At 50.8% G+C, this 17188-nt stretch overlaps 1 protein-coding gene across 4 annotated transcripts; it reads left to right on the top strand.

Annotated features, from left to right (window-relative positions):
- The first annotated feature begins 4470 nt into the window (after positions 1–4470).
- Positions 4471–16919, top strand: Hoxd3 (homeobox D3). Of its 4 annotated transcripts, XR_002821787.1 has the most exons (6): positions 4471–4719; positions 7661–7751; positions 11074–11192; positions 11861–12485; positions 14407–15457; positions 16744–16919. XR_002821787.1 is itself a non-coding variant. In XM_023719122.1 (5 exons), the coding sequence occupies exons 4-5, from the start codon at positions 11945–11947 to the stop codon at positions 15162–15164; spliced, it is 1299 nt and encodes a 432-aa protein (XP_023574890.1). In that variant the 5' UTR covers positions 4471–4719; positions 7661–7751; positions 11089–11192; positions 11861–11944; the 3' UTR covers positions 15165–16919. The 4 variants fall into 4 exon arrangements, 3 of the variants coding, with proteins under 3 accessions (XP_023574890.1, XP_023574889.1, XP_023574891.1); XM_023719122.1 differs by having other exon boundaries at positions 11089–11192; positions 14407–16919; XM_023719121.1 differs by having other exon boundaries at positions 14407–16919.
- Positions 16920–17188: the final 269 nt, after the last annotated feature.

Raw genomic sequence — 17188 nt, 5'->3', positions numbered from 1 at the left:
CACACACACACACACACACACACACACACACACAATTTGGCTCACTTATTCTATGAGCGCTGGGAAATTTAGGGTTGGACTGAGGCTGCAGAGGAGGACGGGTATTATTTGTTGAGGAAAAAAAAGAAGTAACTGCATGGGCTAACGGGCTCTGTATTGGCTTTCAGCCTGGCTGGGTTCAGCCCTAGACCTCCTCAGTCAAGAGCCCTCAGAGGAGGTCTTGGTGATTTGTTGTATGGAAATCCTGCGCGTGCTCCCCAACGTTGGAGGAGAGCGCTGGGTCTGGGCCGAGCTGGTGGCTGCTCTGACCTGACCTGGCTGGCCTCCAATCTCGGGCTCCTTCTCTTTTTCCTGTGCTGCTCAGCCCCAAAGGGGCTTGTAGCACCTACCCCCCTATTCCCGCACCTCTCCGCCCCTCAGACAACAATAAACACTCCCCCACTATAAAAAGCACCCCACACTATTTTTATCTCTAGGGCTTTTTCACATCTTGGCCTCGGCCTTGAAGAGGGGGCCAAGACAGGAGTCCCAAAATAGATGAGGGGTTTGCTCGAGACAGGAAATGAGCAAAATGCATAAAATCAGACATGTGTCCTTAATATATGGAAGGGCTCGCTCCAGACGCGTGGACATGTGTATTTATAAGTGCGTAGACAGAAGTTTAAATATTCAGACACATTTTATGATTGTCCTCTGCCCGTCTCCTGGTTAATGGCTCCTCCTGTGCCCACCAATACATCAATACCGCGGTGTGTACTGAGTCGCGGGCAGGGCTGAGGGGCGAGCGAGTGCTCAGCCGAGCCCGCAGCGCACGGTAGAGCCCCGGCCCGGGCTGCGCAGGCGGCCGCGCTTCCCGCCTGCCCGCGCCATGTTGGGGAGCCCTCCCTGCCCCCCGCGCCGCGCTGGGCGGCCGGGGCTCGCGGGCAGCCGGGGGAGGAGGGCCTTTCATAACCCGGAGAATTTTCAAAGTGCGAGGAAGATGATAAGAATAGATTTCTACAAGTCCCGACCACGTGATTGGCGAAATAATTAATTCAGCACGTCCCTTAAGAAACAAGGAGTCGTCATTAATCTGCCGCGCAAAGGGCTCTCTCCGACTTGGGAAGTGCAGGGATCCCGAGAATTGCGCCCGCCCGCCCGCCGAGGGGCGCCCGGCGCCCCGGCCTCCACCCGGCCCCCGGCGGCGGGCGCGGGAGCGCGGCCGGCAGGTAAATATTTCGGCGACTTTTATTTCATCCGATTTAAATCCTTAATGAACTTCGCTGTCAGGGTCGCTGACAAATAGTTCCCTTTGCTTCCTGATTCGGAACCGCGCGCCGGCGAGAAGTTGTTAGTGGCTCGGATGGTGACCTTTGGTTCAGCAAAGCTTTGCACTTATGAAAAATTACTGAGAGCGACCGGGTGTATGTGAGAAAGAGGGGGCGGGCGGGCGAGGACGCGAGGGGGCGCGGAGCCGGGGCGCGGGGCTGGGGCGCAGCCTGCGCCCAGACAACAGGAGCTGTGAACCCGGCCGCGCTGGGGACGCGCCTGGCGCACGCGGGCCCCGGCTGCCCGCTCGCCTGTGTCTACCGGGAACAATGGTCGCTGTCACGGCATCTGCCGCCTATTCTTAAACTGGCGAGAAAAGGCGCTGGCCCTCTTTTCAAGCGAGGGTCGTAAATTTTTCCTTGCGTCATAATAGAAGGCTATAAAATCGAGTTGAAATTTTACCCCAGGCAGGTTTTAACCAACAGATAATGATTTCCGAGTTGCTTCTCCCACTCTCCTCCCTCCCCGCCCCAGCTCTGCGGCTCCTGTCACCCCAGCCAAGAGTGTCTCCCTCTTTCCTCCGTGTTTTTGTATCTTTTCTTTCTTTCTTTTTTTCTTTTTCTTTTTTCTTTTTTTTTTGAAGATCTAAAAATAAATGCAAAAGGAAGGTGTCCCTGCCACCCCTAGCCGAGAGCCGCGGGCGCGCAGAGGCCCGGCAACTGCAGGCTTCTTTTATCCGTTTCACCTCCTTTTACTGCAATTCTAGACTCAGTGTCCACACCCCACCCACCCCCTGGTTGGCCGGGGACCTGTGCTCTCAGCTCCCACCCGGTGCCCGGCAGGACAAGGACTGCCTCTTTATTTGCCTTCTTCTGTCTGTCTCTTGGAGTCGCCCGGTTGACTTGGAGGATGCTATCCCTGGAGCTCAGGCCGGCTTACTGTGGTGGTTGTTTGGGGATTGTGTATTTTCATTTCTTTTTTGGTGTGTGTGTATGTGTGTGTGTGTGTTTCCCCATCAGGACAGAAACAAAGTTTCCTCCGTTATGAATTATACATTCAAACAATAACACATTAATTCAATTATTCAAAGATGACAAATGTTTATGTGCTTAGCAAGTGACTCAGGCACAGATTCTGGGTGCTTTCTCTGAGCTGCTTGCATTTTTCTCAATGAGAATGGGCTCTCCTCCCACCCTCACCCACTTCAATGCACCCTGATAGCCCCTTGTAGGCCAAGAGAGGAACCCACAAAAAGTCTCTCCAGCCCCACTGGCAGCCCAGTAGCCAACAGCCTCCCAAGCCAGGCTTGGCGGGCACTGGCCTGGGCTATTTTATCAGTGTGACAATTGCCCGGGTTGCTGTGATAAATCATCGTAAGTAATTCCTGAAAGGGTGTGAGGCTGTTGGGGGCCGGGTGAGGACTGTAAATCTTTCCGGTTTATTGCTCTATGAACATATGCTCCGATTGAAGAAGGCTTAGATCCTTTCCTGGAGACAAATTCCCGCAAAGCAGCCCCCCTCTTTGGCTGGGGTTTAACACTTGCCTCAGGCCTTAGATTGGGCCCCTTTTGGGAGGCTTGGGGGAAGGGCCTTTCGTGTGAGGGTGCAGTGGAGACACCCATAGTCCAGCTGGGAGACACCAGTGGACCTCTGCCCTGGTCCTGGTCTGGACAAGTGAACAAAAGGAGAAGCTTGGCTACTGCTCAGGGACTCAAGCTTGCAACCGGTCCTCCAGGACCTGCACACACCTCTGGGGTGCAGGTTTGGAGGACCTCATTCCCTTTCCCATGCTTCTCTTTCGGACTCTGCCTTGTAACCAGGACAAGGCATCAGCTTCCTCCATGCCCCGTTTGACTAGGAAGCAGAGCTAGTGTTAAAGCCCGACTTCAGGGATGAGTGTGGAGCCTCCCTAGTGTGGGATTCTTGGGTGTGGGCTGGGCTGGTAGAGCTCCTTGGCCACTCACTACAAGCCAGCAGATAGAGACTAGCCCTTGGCCCAGGTGTGCTTCACTGTTCTCACCAGATGCAGAATGGGGACCGGGTACCCCACCCTACCACTTGGACAGAGTTGTGATCCTGTTCTGATTTAATATTTCTAAAACACAAGTTTTCCTGTCCTCCAAATCAGCGCGGCCAGGATTGATTCCGCAGTCCCCCTTGTCTTCCTGGTGGCGCCTCAGGAAGCGGGAACCGGCGGCCAGGCTGTCGCTGGGCCTGTAGGATCCATGAGTACTGCATAGATCTGGAGATGCTCAGGCTGCCGCTGTAGCAGCTTAGTGCCTACGAGGCTCCAGGCCTCTAAGGACCTGGGTGGGATGAGAAAGGGCTGGACAAGTTCCTGGCCAGCTGCTGGGCACCTTTTCTGGCTCATAAATGGTGGCTTCTCTGCTGAGCCCGTGGGTGGAAGGACCAGCAAAGGCCCCAAGGAGTGGCAGTGGTGATGGTGGACGTTTCCCTGGGTGACCAGCTAAGAGTGACAGCCAGCAGCTCCCATCTGTAGCCCAGAGCTTGTGTGGTGCTACACTTTAACTGTGTCCTGGGGATGGAGACTATTGGGCTCCTTCCAGAAGACGGAGAAGGAGCTTCACCTCTGTGCAGTGCACGCAGATGCTGCCTATCGGGTTCACCAGAGATCTAGGGTAGCCCTATATTTCTGCCGGTTCACAACCCTTTCCCGAGGCGTCCCTAAGAGGCACCCTCTAAAATTTCCAACCCCCTGACCAGTGTGGCAGAAAGCTGGCCAGGGTCAGAGGTCGTTGGGGGCACTGTTCGAACCCATATCCCACTTCGTGCGGCCAAGCGGCGGCTACGTAGGTCAGAGGCTACAGGACGGAGGCTTTGCTTCGGTTCCACAGCCACCCGTGTTTGCCCCTGGGGGGGCGCCCGGGTCCCACGCCTCCCGCGCCCCTCCTCCCAGCCCCCAGGCCTGGCTGCGCTCGGGGCTGGATGGCGTGAAAGTTTCAGCCTCAATCAGTACAATCTTCCCTGGGGTCACGTGAACAAATATGCTCGCATTTGAAGGCAGCGTTTCTATTTCCCGACTATGAGGGGGTTTCCGGGGCTCTCTCCAAATGCAGAAAAGACCACGTTCCGAAAGCAAAACAAACCCCGAGCTCTGGGGGGCCTGGGAGGGCTGGGCAGGAACCCAGGAGTGGGTGGGGGCACGAGTGGCCGCCGCTGTGGGCCTGGGAGCGGACCGGCGGGCGGGTGGACCGACCTGCGCGCAGCGCAGGCGAAGCCAGCTCGGGGACTGCGAACTCGTTCCTCCTGCGTTTATTGGTAGTTGAACCTCAGCCTGGTTCCGTTCTACCGGGAATTCCGTGTGCTCGGGTATATGGCCGCGTCTGCGAACACGCAAGACCAGGGTTGGGACGGTGTTGTCTGCAGACAAAGGGGGACAGCTAGCTCTGCCCCCCACTGGCTCCCAATCTGAGGCCGAGGACACCAGGTTTATGATAAATTGAGATCCAGGTAAGCAATTGCATGACAAAATGGAAATCTTTGGGCACGGGGCTGCTTGTTGCCCTGAGTGGGATACTAAATATGATTTATTTTGTGTAATGTGTGATCTTGATTATTGCCAATTGGTGAGGCAGCCCGCGTAGACTTAGATACACTTCTACATATACATCGAGGAGGACTGTGATTAATCGAAAAGAGGTGCGCTTTGTGGGGACGTTCCCTGCCTACCATAAGGTTAGGGGGACCCTACCTTGCCAGGCTTGGAGGGTGGCGGGTGTCAGGATTGTGGGTGGTGGTGGCAGTTTGAGGAGGGGGTTCGGGTGAGGGGGTTAGAGGTTTGAGTTAGTATTTTGAGAATAAATGTGCAGTTGTATGAATGGGCTGAAAATGAAATGAATAAAAAGAAACTTTTTTCTTACACTGTCACTGCCAAAGTAAGATGGAGCATCATATTAATTCTGAGTCTTGGGCTGCTGGGCTGGGTGCAGGCATGTTGATTTATATGTATTTAAAATAAACTCGGTGGCCAGCCAGCTCCTTGTATTGTTCTGGGAGCTAGCGCCACACACTCGGCCTTTGCTTCTTGCTGTTGACTTAGTTATTTCTCTTCTTGGGAGCTAAAATGCTACTGATATTGTCCCCCAAATTCAAAAGAACCCCTAACTACTCTAAAGAGTTTGAGAGACTTCTCCACACTTCGCCTCACCAATCCAGGGGTTTGCTGCAATTAAAAAAAAAAAAAAAAAAAAAAAAAAAAGAGGTTTTGCATAGGAAAGATTTAATGTTTCTGGATCCCTCTCACCTGAAGAACCCTGAGTGAAAGCTAAATCATATATTGGTCCCCATACCCCCCCCCATCCTTTTGTGTGCTCCTTCCTCTTGGTTCCTGGCTGGGGGAGAGGAGGATGATCAGTCCTGGGTCTTCCCCTGGCAAGGAAAGGGTAAGTGGCTCCATGAGCCTCCCTTGCTCATGGAGGTCTCTTGGGGTGGTACAGGACTGGACTTCCATAGGGAAGGACCTCAGAAAGCAAGGAGCACTCCCTAACCCAGGTTGGGACAGGCCCCAGTGGGAGGTGGGCTAATTTCCAGGGGCCTTGCCATCAAAGGACAGCAGTAAAGTTGTTTTGTCAGTCGCCTGAGCTCGGCTCCATCAGAACTTAAAGTCGGTGGACATTTTTCTTCGCTCACTGCCTTGGAGCTGAGCGGCTGCCAGCTTAGTCAGCTGAATCCAATTACTGCGAGCAGCATTTCATTTGGCCCCATGGAGCACTCACTTATAACTTCCCTGAAAATTTCAATAATCCCCACCAAGGCTCCAAGCTGGCCCTATCCTGAAGAGTTTTCCCGGGGTGAGGTGGGGTAGGGGGCCAGGGGCTGCCTGGAACCAACTCTTCCTTGACAGCTCCCAGACAGGGCTCCTGCCTGCTCTCCGGGTGTCTGACTGTGGAAAGAATATTACATGAGCTGCCTGGGTTGAGCCTGTGAAGTGGGCCACTCAAGAGGCCAAAGTTGGGCCAGGACTGGCGGAGGGTGTGCGTGGGAGGGCGCGCACTCCCGAAGTGTGGGGTTTCTTCTGGTGACATAACTTTGGCCAAGTTGGAGCCCTCTTTCTTTTCCCCTTCCTAAGCCTCAGCGCCCAGAGCTCAGAGCGCACCACACAACCCGAATGTCCAGAAGCAAACTTACCCTGTTCCTCCGATGCTGGAAACAAAATTTAGCTAGAGATGTCGAGTTTCAAGGACCTAGGTGGCCTCCCGATTTAGCTCTTCCTCTGAGGGGATGCTCCTACTTCTAAAGAACCCTTTTCCAAAAATTAATAAAAATTAAGCAGCGAAAGTTGACATTTGCCCAGTGAATGTATTGTATTAAGCCGCTGCAGTCACAAGCTAGAGAGCCCTACTAACTTGGGCCTCCAGTCGCTGCCCTCCGAGCTGATCCCAGCCCAGCAACCGAGGTTTGAGGAGTGGGCTGGGGGATGGGGAACGGGCGAGTGGCAAGCCCCCCTGGGCTCAGGTCATCTGGGAAGCTGAAGCAGGGCGCAAAGTTAGGAGCCCTACCGGGCTGAGATCTCTCCGAGGTGCTTCCGTTGGGTGTTCATTAAGGGGTGAGTTATTGCGGCGCAAGCCAAAGGTCACTTCAAAGGCTTATGGCTGTGCGCTCTTGTCTTTAGAAGCGCCCTGAACGCTTTGTGTGAGGCTTTGCCGGGTGCAGTTTAGTGTTTGCAAACTACTGAGTCGACAAATTGCGCAGGGCAGATGCAAGAGGGAGACTATGCCTCTCTCCTTCCACCTGACCAGGGACCAGCCTCTGCTGAGCAGCAGCAATGGTGGGCAGCTTCCTCTGTGTTTGCTGGTGGAGGTGGAAAGGACTGTGGTTTCTTGGGCGGCTTGCAGCCTAGTCCTACCAGAAGTGGTCAGCCCATATCAAGAGTAGGGTGGCTGCTTAAACTCAAGGAAAACATCTGAGATAAAGATACAATGTGCAAACCAGAAAAGAGCATCCAGCATCCTTTTTGCTTGGGTTCTGCTGTTCAATCCAGGTCTAGAATCCTCCCACCTTCCTTTCTGGTTGCCCTAAACGGTAGGCTCTCTCCCACCTCAATTCTACCATCTAGATTTGGGACCAGGAGCTTTGAGAGCTTGCTGGAGGTAGGAGGTATGGGGGTTGCTTTCCCTGTACCTCTGGGCCTCTTGGCTCCGGCACTGGCCAGAGGGCCTGGCACTTTGTTGAGGTCCATGGTCTCCTCCATCCTGGCATGGTTTTTGATGGTTAAAGCCTCCTCCCCAGGAGCCAGTGATCTTCTTTCTGCTGGGGAGAAGGCATCTGGAGTGGCTGTGGGCACCACATACGATAGTCACTTTGGTTATGATACCCTTAAAGGGGTAAAGCTTCTCGATATGTGTTTGTAAGAAAAGAACTGGCCGCTATTGAGTTTTCCATTTTATTCCAGATCGGCCTCCACAGAGTAATCAAAAGAAACCGAAGAGCCTACAAAAAGAGTTAGAGACAAAATTCAAGAAAAACACACATACAAAATTGTGGTGAGTGGGGGTGATTTTTGAAAATAATTTCCAGCACATTTCCATTTTTTCTTGTGACTCAAGCTAGCCATCTCAGGATTCATACATCAAGACATAAAACAAAGGGCAGCTTTATTTTTTTGTTTTTCCAAAGGGCAGCTTTGAAATGGATCACCTCGGTGTGAACTGCCGCCTGTTACATGATAACCGATCATCGGCCTTCAAATTTATGGTGCTTTAATGGGGTGAGCCCAGTGCCTTAAATGCAAGGTGTATTACAGTATTGAGTTATCTTGGCTAAATAAGAGCGATTTAGAATGCACATCCAGAGCTTCCTAGAGGGGCAAAGAGGCTCAGGCTGAGAGACCAGGAACTTGGGCAAGAAACCCTTTTAGAAGCAAACCCAAAAAACAGTAGTTTCCAAAGCCTGAAGTAGCAAAGTCATCAGAGAGAGGAAAATCGTTAATGCCCGGCGAGATTCTTGACAACCACAAAGAGATCCGTGAGCTTCTGCGACCCTGGTTTAGGCAAAGGAGGGTGAAAACCAGAGGCCAACCCACACCTTAGAAATTTTTTGAGAGAAAAATGATGAAACCGGCCCTCAACCGCCTCCCTCTTTTCTTTCAACTTGCACTACTGGCCGTACCATCCACCCATCCACGAGACGACACTTGCCTTCTCCCTTTCCCTTTGCAAGGACCTCCTCCCCCCAGCCTTTCCAGGGCCATCGCGGGCGGGCGAGGGGCAACCGTGGGCCTCTGCATGTCCTTCCAGCCTTCCTGGAGTCCAAGGCCCGGGCGGCAGGCGGGCAGTGGGGCTTTGGTCCTCGGTGAGGCTGAGCGCGTCCCATCCGCGTTGGCTGCTGAGCAGAGCTGCCCACAGAGGCCGGCGCCGGCTCTATATAATCCCGCTGCTCAAGGGGTGCGCAAGCGGGAAAAGTGCGGAGTGGGGAATTCTTTTGCTGCGCTGCCTCCTACGCGGAGCCTGCTTTCCACTTCTGAAAAGTGCCGGGCCTTGGGAAGTGTTTTTCTTTTCATTCCTTACTGAAGCGTTTACTGCCGCCGTGGTCGCAGTCATAAATTTTGTTACAAACCACAATGACAGGTGCATTGATATGCACCGTGAGAGCTCCAGCTGCTTAATAACCCCGTCCCCTGGCCGCTGTGAGCGCCTTTTATTTATTCGGTATCATATTAGGTATTGATCCTGGGCAGAATTAAGTGCAGTGAGCAAGTATCAGGGCTCCGCTGCTTCAGAGACACGGCTGGCTCGCACCTCCAGGAACCGAGGACTCTTCCTTCCGGCTGGCCCCCTCTTTCTTCGGGCCTTGCAGTTAGTTAGGTCTCTAAGCTGATATGGGCTTCCAAGGACTTGGAGAAAAGACCAGCCAGACCACTTATGTCCCTTCCCCAAGAGGGGCAGGGGATGGCACAGGAGGGGGTGGGGGTGGCTGGCTGCGGTCCCACTCCCGGGACTAGGAGTTGGAGAGGAAGAGGCTAGGAAAGGACCACTGAGAATAGGGGGCTGAACCCTCCTCCCTGCCCCTCCCTCGCTAAGGGCTGGGCTTCAACCCAAGGTATGTGGGTCTTGGAGCCCAAATGAGCAAAGGTACCAAAGGGCGAGAAAAGAAAGCGTGCGGGTTGGGGGGGGGTATCGAAAAGATGAGCCACTGAACAGTTGACCATTGTCCAAGTGATTTATGACCCATTCCTGCTTTTTAGGTTCACGCAGAGTTCACAAGGAGTAGGGATTTCTGGAAAGAAGCCCCCCCCCTTAAAAGTTTCATAACAATATTCTTAAGTTTTGCTCTTAGGAGAGGGGTGTCTTAGGGGCACTGTATTTTCAGGGATCTGCCAAGCCTTTTCCAGCTGATCACAATACAGCTGCTGCCTTTGGTTGTAGGGAAATGGATATTAAAATAGTGGATCATCATTTGGTAGGCCTGGAAATTCCTTAAGACAATGCAAACAGTGGAGAGAACAGGCTGGTTACTCAGGACACTATTCAGTATGTGTACAACTTTTGCGACGTCTGCATAGAGCTTTCTCTAGGAAAATGCTAGTGTGTGTGTGTGTGTGTGTGTGTGTGTGTGTGTGTGTGAAATCAACTATCCCATAAGCCTGTTCATTTTGTAAAGAATCTCTTAATGTGACCGGCCCCCCTATCAAGATAAACTGGATCAACTTGGGAAGCAGGAGGAGGATGTTTTGCTTCCACAGTTGTCAATGGAGTGACAGAAGCAGCGGCAAGAAGAGAACACAGAGACCTGCCGAGGCTTAGGGTTGTAAGAAGGGTCCCCAAAGACCTCTGCAACTTAAGTGACCCAAAGTGAAGTCCTTTGGTCTGGCAGCAAACCCACATAAATATTGGCTATAGGATAAAAATTTAGTTATCCTTTCACTATTCCATAAATTTAACAGTCAGACAATGATACAGAAAATTAATGGAAAGAATTGGTCTAGCACTGTTAGGTAGAGATCCCAGCAGCACAAATTTGTGAACACCAGTTGAAACATTTCAACAACATAACATTTTAGTGTTATAGTATCCTCTGAAGGACCATCGCACATCAAGATAAATGACATAGTTATTTACATTTGAAAACAAAATGGGCAGCAATACTATCAAACAAAAGCTAGTTTGAAGAATTATATAAAATTGTTTGGCTCTTTGATGAAAATTGACAAAATCGGGTGCATGAAGAAATGATTTGGTATCTGCGATCTACACATAGGCTGTCTAAATCATACAGCCCATCATGATGACCACAGTAGACGCTCGGGGGGAGATTTTGGGAAGGAAAGTTGCCTGAAAGATGAAATCAAGGATTAAGGCCAGGGAGCTGACTGTGAGTCTTCTTTATCAAACAGACAAAAGTGACTGAATGGCACTGGTTATACTTTAACTCCTTAGAAGCCTTTCAGAAGAAAAAGGGAGGGAGGGAGGGTGGGCAAGAACTTCCATCAGGAATCAGAGGATACAAAAGGGGTAGAATTTTTCTGGGCTTCTAATTCTAGGTCCATTCATTGTGTTAAGAAAGCTTCTCTCGTTGGCTGAGTTGGGTGAGGGGTGAGGTGGGATAATGATCCAGAGAAGTCAATAATAATACGTATTTATATAACAGATCCAGGTTAAAAATGATGGTTATAATGTACAGTGTTGTCCATTCACTTACTATATGAATTTCAAACTTTAGGTCTCTTCACCCATTTCTAGTGGCATGCCTTTAAAAAGGTGAGGGGGGAAAAGTAAAGGCTACAGAGAAAAGCAGATGAAAGAAACATTTTGAGTTGCAAAATAACTCTGAGGTCTGTAAGTCCTCTCCTTGATTTTTATCTCCTAGCTTTCTACATTGTAGATTTCACAGTGCTGACCCACAGAACTAACTGGGCCGATTCTTACCCTGTCATCGAAAAGTGGATATCTGGGTCTTCGTGAAAGATGCTGTGATTTTGAAAACAGGTGGGGGAGAAACTTTCTTTTTGGGAGTTCTAGCAGTTCTGAGTGTGTTATACTGCTTTGTTTTTCCAGGTAAAACACTGGAATTATGGGCTAAGGGATATAGCTCAGTAGTTAAGAGTATCTGTTTAGCATGTACAAGATCTGGAATTCTATTTTCAGCACCAAACAAACAAAAACACTAGGATTATCCAAAGATCAATCCATTAATTAATTTATTCAAAAAGCATCTGTTACAGGTAGGGCACTGTAATGGATGTTAAGAATATGAGATAAATAAGACACATCCTTGCCTGCTGTAAAGTCCCAATTTAGGGAAAAATCAGCCAGCAAAATGTATAAGGCCATAGTGCTTTTTTCTGCAGGTTCAAAAGCTAAATTGATAGCTTTGGAGAAAGAAAACTGATGGGGGTGGGTAAGAGAAAAACCCTTCCATATGGTACAGTTCAGCAACAGAGAAGGCAAGATGTTTTTTATGCTTAGGAGAAATTCCTTCTGTCTGTTCCAAGGGTTCAAATAAGGTGAATTTCATAACCCCCCAGATCCAGAACCTTAGGCATCCCTCCCCACCAGGAGGTGGGTGAGACACAGAGAACTTGGGCTAGTCCTTTTACATGACTGCTCTTGCCAATGACAGCCCCATCTGGGCCTCTCACTTTTCTTCTTGGCAGGTCACCTGGAGCCCAGGGGCTGGCCCAGCTCTCTCAGGACTCAGCAGACACTGGAAGTGGTGCTGAAGGATACAGTGGTAGTCAATGTTATTTGAGCAGGGTCAGCAGGCCCTGGAGCTTCCTGAGTGCACAATGCAGAAGGCTGCATATTATGAAAACCCAGGACTCTTCGGAGGCTATGGCTACAGTAAAGCCGCTGACACTTATGGCTATGGAACTCCCCATCAGCCCTACCCACCCCCTGCTGCTGCCAACTCCCTGGACACTGATTACCCAGGTTCTGCCTGCTCCATTCAGAGCTCTGCACCTCTCCGAGCTCCAGCCCACAAGGGGGCTGAACTCAATGGCAGTTGCATGAGACCTGGCACTGGGAACAGCCAGGGTGGAGGTGGTGGCAGCCAGCCTCCCGGTCTGAACTCAGAGCAGCAGCCACCACAACCCCCTCCTCCACCACCCACGCTGCCCCCATCCTCACCCACCAATCCTGGAGGTGGAGTGCCTGCCAAGAAGGCCAAGGGTGGGCCCAATGCTTCCAACTCCTCAGCCACCATCAGCAAGCAGATCTTCCCCTGGATGAAAGAGTCCCGACAGAACTCCAAGCAGAAGAACAGCTGTGCCACTGCAGGTAGCTCTCTGAGGGGGGTCATTCCTGGACCAGGTTTCCTGCAGACTGGCCCCAGGAAGCCCCAATCACCCAGGAACCAAGAGACTCAGGGCCCTAAGAGAAACCTTGGAAGATATGTCCAAACTCCTGTTCTTGCAGAAATAGCCTTCCTTTTTACTGTCTTTGATTGGAGTCTTAGACTTGTGGGAATAGGGTGCTCTTTTCTATTTCAGGCTGCTAGCATCACTAATGAGCAGATCTCACATTTATTAGTAGAAAGTGCCTCACTATATTGACATATTATCTGCTGTCCTGGGCTGCTGGTTATAGCTCAGCCCCCTCTTCAACCCAGCAGTGCTTCAGAAATTGAACACAGAGTTAGGCACAGTGGTATACTGGGGAGGCTGAGGCAGGAAGTATGCTTCAGCCGTGGAGCTCAAGGCCAGGCAGTGTGGGCAACATGGTGAGAAGCTGTCTGAAAGAAAGAAAGAAAAAAGGAACATAATTTAAAGACAGATATCTCAAGCACAGGTTGTTCTATAGTTCATATCACATGAATCAATTAATAAAAGCTAAAGTCTAAGGAGTGCTCTGTGAAAAATTGTGCTAAATAATTTATAAGCATCATCTAATTTTTCGAAGAACATTTTGAGGTAGGTATATGAGACAGCCTCATTTATAGGTAAGAAAACTACTAGAGATGATAGGCAGCTTGCCCAAGTTGAAACAATTGCAAGGTGATAGGTTTGAATCCAACCAGTCTGACTCCAGGGCCTATCAGGTGTAACCATGAAACTACCTGCCCAGCTGAGCCCATTGTGCCCGGTCAGCAAGCCCATAACAGGGAGGTGCATATTCCAAGTTGAAAGGAAGTTCTGGGAAACAGGAACAGCCTGGGCTTTCTTTCTGTGCCAAGGGATGCCCTTGGCTTAAGAAAGTCTCTAGGTCCATCCAGGGCACATGAAGAAGACAGGCATCACAGGAGTGGATGATACCTGCTCCTTCTTTCTGCAGAGACTGTTTTATTCCTAATATTTTGGCCTTGTGTTCTCTACTGCAGTTTATTTTCAGATAGATGAGCACGCTTCCAGGTACAGGGCTAGCTTGAGGCTTGGGATATGGCTTGTTATCAGGTCCCTGGTTGGCCTGCAGCTCTCTGGGGCCGCTCCTCCTAGGGGGAAAGTGTCTTCCAGCCGGTAAGCTGCTTCTCCTGCCCCTCCCTCCTCAGTGCAAGCTCAGGCCCTCCCTCCCGGGAGAAATCCATTTGTCTTCCCAGTGAGGGAGTGGACAAGCAGCTGAGAGGTGGCAGGGGTGCTGGAAGCCCGTGTTGAGCCCGCTGCACCCGCTCTGCCTTGCTCAAAATGCTTTCAGCCTGGCCTTGGAACCCTGGAAAAGTCAAGGCAGTATTTTTGAGGTTTATCTCCTCCTCACCTCTGGGAGTGCTGGACTGAGGCGTTAAGATTGTACCCCTGCGTTCTTTGACAGAGAGGTGCACTGCCCAGGAACCAGCCCCTGAGCAAGGTAGAGGAGCTGCTTACAGCCCTCAGCAGCAGAGGCTGGGAGGAGAGGACTGTTCCAGGAGAAGTCTGGCCCATCTTTGACAGAGGCGAGGCACAGCCAGCTGCTTCTCTTCTCTCATTAAAGTCCTTTCTGGCCTTTTGGGATGAGATGATGGGCAGAGATGTAGGAGAAAGGAGGGCAGAGTGAATGGGGCTTCCGAAGGCCGATGCAGCGTTCAGGTGCAACTGATGATAGATCTGGGCTAGGGGTGTGAGTTTTCCCTTGTACTCTGACCTCTGGAACCCCTTTTCCCCAGCCAGCCAGGATTGGAGGGGAGGGAAAGGGAAGGTGGTGGCCGGCAGAGCTAAGGGAGCACCCCTCTTCATTCCTCGGAGTCCCTACTCTCGCCCTCAGCAATCCCTCTTTCTCCCTCCCTGCCCAGGAGAGACCTGCGAGGACAAGAGCCCGCCGGGCCCAGCATCCAAGCGGGTGCGTACGGCGTATACTAGCGCGCAGCTGGTGGAGTTAGAAAAGGAGTTCCACTTCAACCGTTACTTGTGCCGGCCGCGCCGCGTGGAGATGGCCAACCTGCTGAATCTCACCGAACGCCAGATCAAGATCTGGTTCCAGAACAGGCGCATGAAATACAAGAAGGACCAGAAGGCCAAGGGCATCCTGCACTCGCCCGCTGGCCAGTCCCCTGAGCGCAGCCCTCCGCTCGGCGGCGCCGCTGGCCACGTGGCCTACTCTGGGCAGCTGCCGCCGGTGCCAGGCCTGGCCTACGACGCACCTTCGCCGCCGGCCTTTGCCAAATCACAGCCCAATATGTACGGCCTGGCCGCCTACACGGCGCCACTCAGCAGCTGCCTGCCGCAGCAGAAGCGCTACGCAGGGCCCGAGTTCGAGCCCCACCCCATGGCGAGCAACGGCGGTGGCTTCCCCAGCGCCAATCTGCAGGGCAGCCCGGTGTACGTAGGTGGTAACTTCGTCGACTCCATGGCGCCCGCTTCCGGGCCAGTCTTCAACCTGGGCCACCTCTCGCATCCATCTTCAGCCAGCGTGGACTACAGTTGCGCTGCGCAAATTCCTGGCAACCACCACCATGGACCGTGCGACCCTCATCCCACCTACACAGATCTTTCGGCCCACCACTCCTCTCAGGGACGCCTACCCGAGGCCCCCAAACTGACACATCTGTAGCGGTCACCGCCAGCTCAAACTTGAGGCGTTATTACCTCCTTTGCTTTGATTGTTAGGGGTGGCAGGCGGGCGGGGCCCGAGGGGCAGTTCGGGGACACCCTCCCTGGCTCTGGCCTGGCCGCTGCTTCCCAGTCTCCTCCAGCGGCGGAGGCGGAGGCTATGCGGCCTCACCTCCAAGCGCGTCCTCCTTCGGGTGACTCGCCATAAATCAGCCGCAAGGATCCTCCCCCGCAAGCCTAACAGTGCCATAGACTGCGGACCGAGGACTCTAATCTGGTAATGGTGTCTCTAAGGTAAGTCTGAGACCCATCAGCGGTGCGCCCTGCAGCAGGACTAGAGTTGGAGAGTCCTGGGCCTGGCCCGCATCTAGCTTAGTTTCGGAGATCTTAATTTATATGCTCCTTCCCGTCCCATAAAGGATTTCATCGGACTAAACAATCTGTATTTATTATTTGAAGCGATTCATTTCGTTTCCCTGATTATTTATCCTCCTCTTAATGTATTTATGTGGATATTTGTAGAATTCTCCAGCTGAGCTTAGGAACGTGCTCCCAGGCTTTGGGGGGGGGCACATTTCACCTTTATTTAGTCCCCATGGTCTGAACTAGTTGAGAGTAGTTTTGAACAGTTGTAACCGTGGCTGGTGTTTGTAGTTGATGTAAAGGATTAAGACCACAAATTGCCCTTCATGGTTGTAGAGTCAAGCAGCCCGGTGGCATGGCACGACACACCTTATTCATTCCTCAACAGCCGGAGCCCTCGCCACTTGACGCAGTTTATTGATTTCAAATTGTCTGCTACTATTTGAACAAATATTTAGAATAAAAAATTTCCCAGTTGGAAGTCTATCTGTGTTAATCACACACTCGCAAGCAGATCACCCTGCCTGTATCTTTTGAACAATCCCAGTGGAAGGCTCACAAAAAGATGGACTTTTGAAAGACATTTTATTTGGAATTCAAATACATAAATTGATATTTGGGGGGGGTGTAAGGGTGCAAACCTAGAAATGTCCTGTGTGGGGTGACTGGGACAAGGCTTTGCCAAAGCAGTGCCTGCCTTGTCGCTTCCATTACCTTCTCTCTAGACACAATCGAGTCACCTTAGGGAGGCTAGCGCTCATTTTTCTGCATTAAGTAATAAAAAAAAAAAAACACTTTGAAAGAAAACTGACAATCAAGGAAATGACAAAAGAATTCGTAAGAAGATTTGAGCTATGAAAAGCTAAGGTACGGAAGGGAAAAAGAAATGACCATTTGGAGACAGGCAACTAAGCTTTTTCTCTACGAAATGCTGTCATGAATTTTTCCTTTGTAGTGGTGGGTAGTTCATTTCTAAAGAAAACAAACGTTCTCCATAATGTGAAGTAATAAAAGTTTCACTGCTGGAACATAACACACATAAACACCCTGTTTACTTCTGTTTCTTTGTACAAAACGGGCGAAAACGTCTTCAAAGATTTATAACCATTTTGTAAATAGTGTGGCTCTAGCCAGGAGCAGAGGACTTACACTCATTTCTGTGGGAGGGGACACTTGGAAAACGCCTTCAAATAAGTTTCAATTCTTTTGTATTTCAGCAAAGTCAGCCCACGCATCTCTATTTGGTTTGACAAATAATGCAACTCCTACTACATCCCCGGTGACAAGAGGTGAAATTCCTATTGTGTGGAAATAATTTAACTTCTTATCTTCTGGTGGAACAACAATTGTTTCTATTTGGATGTTTGTGTTTCACTAAGGATGGCTCAAAAAACATTTAATTTCCTTGTTCTTTTGTGCTGTTTTTAAAATGGCATGTTAGACTGGGGGCGGGAAGGGATATTCTTTTGCTAAATTTCACTTTATCTGAGGAGGTTCAAAGTATATATGTTGTAGAAGTGTATCAACAGAATAAATGACTTCAATCGAAGACATATTTTACTCACTTTCAAAGCTTAAGCATTGTTTTATATGAAATTTGCATCCATGGGCAAAATTTCTAATTGTCTTGTACGAAATTATTTTTTAAGCTATTAGGGGAAT

This window comes from Octodon degus, unplaced genomic scaffold (genome assembly GCF_000260255.1).
Source record: "Octodon degus isolate 3935 unplaced genomic scaffold, OctDeg1.0 scaffold00065, whole genome shotgun sequence".
Lineage (NCBI taxonomy): Eukaryota > Metazoa > Chordata > Mammalia > Rodentia > Octodontidae > Octodon > Octodon degus.
This window is presented reverse-complemented; position numbering and strand designations above follow the sequence as displayed.

Excerpts from the sequence above, each read along its gene's own strand:
- Hoxd3 (XM_023719122.1), top strand. The coding sequence starts at position 11,945 with ATGTTATTTGAGCAGGGTCAGCAGGCCCTGGAGCTTCCTGAGTGCACA. Across the intron at positions 12,486-14,406 it reads GAACAGCTGTGCCACTGCAG|GAGAGACCTGCGAGGACAAG; the intron begins GTAGCTCTCTGA and ends CTCCCTGCCCAG.